This window comes from Ostrea edulis, chromosome 7 (assembly GCF_947568905.1).
Source record: "Ostrea edulis chromosome 7, xbOstEdul1.1, whole genome shotgun sequence".
Classification (NCBI taxonomy): Eukaryota; Metazoa; Mollusca; class Bivalvia; order Ostreida; family Ostreidae; genus Ostrea; species Ostrea edulis.
Window position 1 is genome coordinate 75,558,327 of NC_079170.1, and position 6,883 is coordinate 75,565,209.

General features: G+C 34.5%; 1 protein-coding gene across 1 annotated transcript; it reads right to left on the reverse strand.

Annotated features, from left to right (window-relative positions):
• Positions 1–984: 984 nt before the first annotated feature.
• Positions 985–6,548, reverse strand: LOC125679431 (uncharacterized). Its single transcript, XM_048918657.2, has 2 exons — positions 5,484–6,548; positions 985–2,125 (listed from the first exon to the last, which is right to left on the reverse strand). Exons 1-2 carry the CDS (start codon positions 5,698–5,700, stop codon positions 1,527–1,529), a joined length of 816 nt encoding a protein of 271 aa, XP_048774614.2. The 5' UTR covers positions 5,701–6,548; the 3' UTR covers positions 985–1,526.
• Between the last annotated feature and the right edge of the window lie 335 nt (positions 6,549–6,883).

The window sequence follows — 6,883 nt, forward strand, 5'->3', positions numbered from 1 at the left end:
TCTTTTGCACTTATTGTATTTTATAACAACACCCCCCTCCCCACTGTGGCTGTTGTTGGTCTTGGCAACTAGGCAATGAGTAAAATTTTAAAGTTTTACATTAAAATTTTACCATGTAAATTACACCTGTGTATTGACACCCAAATGGTACAGGCCAAAAACACATCATTGCCTAATGTTATATCATAAAATCAAGCAACAAATTTCGCAGATCTTCTCATTCCGGTTGACGGCAATGAGACGATTTGCAATCACCCCCAAACATCAATCATTAAAATGTCAATTTTCAATTAAACAAAAAACCATATGACTATGATTCCGGTGAGCGGCAATCAAAGTGTATCATATATATATGTGACCAAATTGTCACCAAATAATTCAATACATACAATATTGTCCAATCAAATCATTCAATGTCCAATCACAGGAACCAGACGCGCATTCTTCTTGTGTTCCGTAATCAAAAATGTACTTTATCTGGCCCCAAGTTGCCAAGACAGTCTTTTCAAACACACTCCATTGTATTTGTTTCTTTTCCCATAATCAGAACTATATCCAAGAATCGAGCTCACCTGAAAAATTGAAAACATTTTCCGCAGTACATATTCTTACAACTTTTTGGGATGGGTGGGAAGGGAAATTAAAATGTTGTCTCGACTGTTATCTCACCGTTCTCCCGAAATTGCCTCGTCATAAAAGGAAATGCTATTCTATTTGCCAACTTATTTCCGGTAGGATTCCGGAATAGTGTTTCCGAAAAAATCCTCAAAAATAAAATATATTTAAGTCTGGCTAAAATAAATGGATTTATAGTTAATTCTATAAATCTTATTATTATAGACCAGCCTTGCAAAACTTCAAAATGATAGCAGTTTGTAGTGTACATTGTACTTGTAAGCTGACCTTGTCCTGGGATGGAAATAAAGACATAACATTATGTTTACCTATATACAAGTTTATCTTTTGCACTTATTGTATTTTATAACAACACCCCCCTCCCCACTGTGGCTGTTGTTGGTCTTGGCAACTAGGCAATGAGTAAAATTTTAAAGTTTTACATTAAAATTTTACCATGTAAATTACACCTGTGTATTGACACCCAAATGGTACAGGCCAAAAACACATCATTGCCTAATGTTATATCATAAAATCAAGCAACAAATTTCGCAGATCTTCTCATTCCGGTTGACGGCAATGAGACGATTTGCAATCACCCCCAAACATCAATCATTAAAATGTCAATTTTCAATTAAACAAAAAACCATATGACTATGATTCCGGTGAGCGGCAATCAAAGTGTATCATATATATATGTGACCAAATTGTCACCAAATAATTCAATACATACAATATTGTCCAATCAAATCATTCAATGTCCAATCACAGGAACCAGACGCGCATTCTTCCACATGGCGGAAATGTTTACAATATTAACCATTGAAGCCACCGCCACCAAGGGGGGGGGGGGGGGGGAAGCGGCTAGTTCCTGGAGCCAAGACCTTGCCACAAAATACCCCGTCCAAATTCTAGTATAACTTTGGATACACTTGCCATCCATTCGTTATAAATTGTTCTAACCCTGCACTAATGTTGTTGAGAAAAATTTCATTGCCTATATTTGATATATGGACCCCATCTGCCTCAAAAAGATTTGTGTTTACAAGTTTGATATCCAAATACTTGATATAACATCCCCCATTCCTTACTATATAAGCCGCCACTGAACTGTGGATTCTTTTTGCAGAATTATTCATTTTTTCTATGCTATCTGATGAATACCAGTTCTTTCTAGGCAATATTTGTGACCATACAAGCTTTGTATTGGGTAAAAGTTTCCAAATTTTGTCAATTGTACCTTTCATATCTTGTATAAGCTGTTTGATTGGTGTGTACCCAATATTATTACCACCACAATGTAGAATAATGTAATCAGGAGGGTCAGCAACTTTCAGCAATGTTTTGATCTTGTTGTACATTTCATACCAGCCCATACCCCCTTTTCCTTGCCACCAAATAGACACATTTAATCTATCCATTAGTCCCAAGTTAACTCCATCTGGTCTGATTCTAGCTGCTAAAAATGCTCTTTTGACTATTGATGAGCCCACTACCCATACCTGTTGTTCTGAAAGTGTATATATAGAGACATGACAAGATTATATAATTATATGACTTGAAACCATTTTCATATATACTTAAACATATGACAGTCTTAAGGGTTACACCTACATTTATATTATGATTACATCCTAACATAAATTTTGTATGCTTTAGATTTCCATCTTCCTGCTTTACAGATTTCTTCCTCTGACATACCAAACATTGCTGCACTGGTTGCTGCCCCAATTCTAAATGAATGAGACTTGTATTTTTTACCTTCTAACCCTATTATCGACAAAACTTTATTTAAAACTGCCGTAAATTGGTATCTAGTTAATGGTTGTCCACTAAAATGACAGAACAACTTCCCCTGCACTGAAGGTCGTATTGCTAGATATTCTTGAATAATCTTAATTGGTTGTATTTGAGACCCAAATTGGCTATTCTGAATAGTAATTGTTTCTCCTTCCCCTATTTGATCCACTTTGGAATGCTTTAATTTTATTTGGATTTTATTTTCTTCTGTAAACATTGTTATGTCTTCATATTCAATTGCATGTCCCAGATCTTTTTGGTTTTTTACTGTCATTTCTCCAACTCTAAAGAAACCAAAAAATGCTAAAGTGTAGGCGGCTTGAAACAGTTTGCATTCATAGTAGTTTGTACAAACCAAGTGCAAACTTTGTAGTATTTGATTTAATATATTTGATGTAATTGGCAGTCTGGCATCATTTTTCTTGACCTTTCTTCTGAATCCTTCTAAGAGTTTCTTAACCAGAAAGCTTTGAGTTTCATCCTTATTGTTTTGAATTTTTAGTTTGTAAGAAATAGCTGAAATGTAAGTTCTAGCTGTTGCCACTGAGAGATGTTTTGCTGACATATAACCTATAAATAGAACTATTTGCTCTAACGTAGGGGGCCATATTTTGCTAAGGTTTAGGGAATCCTGGAATTCCTCAAAGCATCTTAGTCCCTGGTTGTATGTTTCCTGAGTATTTGGGGCTGTTGCTAGATGTAACAAGTTGTTTACTTCATTTCTAACATCAACTGCTGAAATTCTACTGGTATTTTTTCTGGTATCTTGTTTGCTTGTGGAGCCAATTCCTGAAATGTTTTAAACTGTTTACGTGACAGTGCATCTGCGATACTATTTTGTGTACCTGCTATATGTTTTGCCTTGAATACTATGTTGTTTTTTAACAGTATAAGGACCAACTTTCTTATCAAAAACATGATTCTTTTTTATTTTGATGTTTGTTTGTTAATAATTGACACCAGTGCATTGTTGTCAATGTACATTATGATCCTCTTGTTCTTAAAGAGCATTTCGCCCCATATGTAAATAGCTAATACAATGGGCACCAGCTCCAAAAATGACATTTCTTTAAAAATACCTAAATCCCATTTTGTTGGCCAAGGCCAGAAAACCCATCTACCTTCCCAGTATGCCCCACATCCCAAATCTGGATTGCCTGTACTATCTGTAAACAATTTCATATTTTCGTTACTCAGCCAATCACTCTCATGCAAGAGTCTAACACCATTGAACTGTTCTAAAAAAAAGTAACCAAGTTTTAACATCTTCCCTAAACTCATTTGTGATTTTGATATGATGATGAGCTTTTGTCACCCCACAAGTAGCATCATAAAACCTTCTGTTGAATGCTCTTGCATTTGGCACACCTTTGCTGAAAAAAATTAAGCTTCCAACTATGCTTTGTACTTCTTGTAACTGTAATGACTTTTTAATAAGGGCCATATTTAGCATAGATTTCAACTGTTTTACCTTTTCTAGAGGAATTTGTACAACCATATCAACCGTATTTATTTCTAAACCTAAAAATATAATGCTTGTAGATGGCCCTACTGTTTTTTTCATTTGCTAACGGTACACCCACCAAACTGCACAAATTCTGAAACTCTTCCATTAAATGTGAACATTCTTGAGTACCTACTCTTCCAATAAATAAGAAATCATCCAGATAATGATAAATCGTGTCAATACCTGTCTGTTTCTGTAGTTGCCAGTGTAAAAATGTTGAAAACTTTTCAAACAGATTACATGACATTGCACAACCCATTGGTAAACATTTGTCAATGTAATATTTACCTTGAAATTTGAAACCTAGCAAATCAAAATCACCAGGATGGATTATCATTAGTCTAAATGCAGATTTTATATCCATCTTAGCCAGCAATGTTCCTGTTCCCAACCTAGCTACTGTTTCTAAAACCTGATCTAAAGATGTATAAGCTACTGTACATTCTTGGGGATCTATGTAGTGATTAACACCGTTATTTTCTGGAAAAGATAGATGTGTAATTAATCGCCACATTCCCTCTTTTTTTGGTACAATGCCTATTGGCGATATTTTTAAATTTGATATTGGTTTATTTGAATATGGTCCCCCTATCCTTCCTTTTTCTACTTCATTATCTATTTTTTCTTTTGCTCTCTCAGGGTGTTTTTTGACTGATGTAAGATTATCTGATTCACTCCCTATTCTTGGCCCTTTGTACCCTAAGCTGAATCCAAATCTAAATCCTTGCAAAAGCTCTAAAGCTATATTTTTTTTAGGATAACTGTGTAACAATGATTCTAAATTGTTTATATCTATAGGGGTGGTCCCAAGCTTCCATACTTTAGAAAGTTCCCCTTTGACCTCTGAATTGAGACCCCCCTCTTCCTCTTGTGTTTTGGTACTGACCCCTTGAAAATCTGTAATTTCCCTGTCCACGAAAATTACTAAAACCTTCCCCTTGTGTGCTGATGTTTTTTGATTGACAATTGTTGATAGGATGTTGACCCCCACACTTGATACATACATGCAAATATGCACAGGGTGATCTGAAGCATGAACCTTGGTAGTTGTAATTGTAGCATTTTTTACTCTGACTCTGGTAAGTTGGAACAGCAGACAGAGTTTTAACAGCAGGTAAAACAAACATCAACCATAATTCTGAATCAACCTCACCCCATGGTTTTGTAGGGTTCTTTGCCATTTTTAATCTGAATTGTTGGTCATACTCTTTAAATCCAAGATTTCCTGACCTAGATGCTGCTAACCTAACATCATTCATGTATTTCAAAATTTCTAATGTTTTTGCCGGATGTGCTTCTAAATAAATACTGCAAAAAATTATAAATGCATCCGTCCATTGTTCAATGTTGTTGATTTTTTTAGAATTTTTCTCGGATGTTTGTAATTCCCCATTCACCATTACAATTGTTTGTTTTTGTGGCTCATTAGAATTAATCAACAGTTTTGCCAATTCTACATACTGACCACTGACTATTTTGTTTTTAATTTCTTGTGAAACATTAAGTCCAATGACATTGTTGTAACTGTTGACCATATTTGGTATATCTATGCCCTGTGTACCTCGAATGGTTTCCCTGGAATTCTCCATGCGGAATCCCGATGGTTCATCTCTGGGTGATACATCCATTTCTCCCTCAAATCCGTTATTTGTTGATGTCTCCATTGTCGTCTGCTCTTGAAATTCAACTGGTCCTTCCACATTTTTATTTGTTCGCCCCTTTCTCATAACATCACCTCCCTTCTTCTTTTTCGCCCTCGTTGATTTTTCTTTTGGCATGTTTTTTCTACAATTTAACTTATTTTCCGTAGCTTCTGAATCTTATAAAAAATTAAAATGTTGTCTCGACTGTTATCTCACCGTTCTCCCGAAATTGCCTCGTCATAAAAGGAAATGCTATTCTATTTGCCAACTTATTTCCGGTAGGATTCCGGAATAGTGTTTCCGAAAAAATCCTCAGAAATAAAATATATTTAAGTCTGGCTAAAATAAATGGATTTATAGTTAATTCTATAAATCTTATTATGTAAGGTTGTACAAATGTAGAAAATTCAAAACATTTACTCTTTGAGTGCAACAATGCCCTCAAATGGAAATGGAAATACAAGGCACACACAGTACAAATACATAATATATACACTGGAGAACATTCACATGAACGTGCACACATATATAAATAAAAGTACAAACAGATAGGCTGAGAAAAGGTTCGATATATGTACACATACATATGCACATATACACACATATAGAATGAGTAAACGAAAAGAAAAAGAAAAAAAATGAAAGAAAACAAACAAATGAAATAAAAACTGAAAAATGTTTATACAATTTGAAAGAGGAAGAAAGAAAAGTAAGGATATATGATAAACAACAGATAAAAAGGGGGAAGAAAACGGGCCGGTACCGGTAAAAGGGGAAAACAAAATAATAAAAATAGAATATTGCAAAATTGACATAATATGAGATGCTAAAAAGAACCTATTAGCTTCCAAGATATACTTTTGAACAATTTCAAAAATATTTCCATTGTCTTTATTACTTAAACATTTTTTTCACCACATAAAAGTAAATTCAGTTTTAAAGGAAAAGAAAGTTGCATTTCATTGATGGACGAGATTACCGCAGTTCTATGGTCAGCAAACTTACGACATGCATTTGAAGAAGAAATGAAAGAACCCTCAGTATGGCGGCCATACCTATGACAAGTAGTACTATCTCGTAAGAAGTGAGATTTAAGACCTGCGTTTAAATTACTTGCATTGTTTCTTAGTTGACAGTACACAATGTTACCTTTGCGTTTACCAATATCAAAAACTTTATTGGGTTGTAAGCAGTAGAATTTCTTTAAGGCATTTTTGAATGATGCAAGTGAGGGAATATTTCTATTGTGTATTGGCAGATCATTTTTTTTTTATATTTATACATTGTAATAAGATGATATACTTGAAGGGGACAGTCC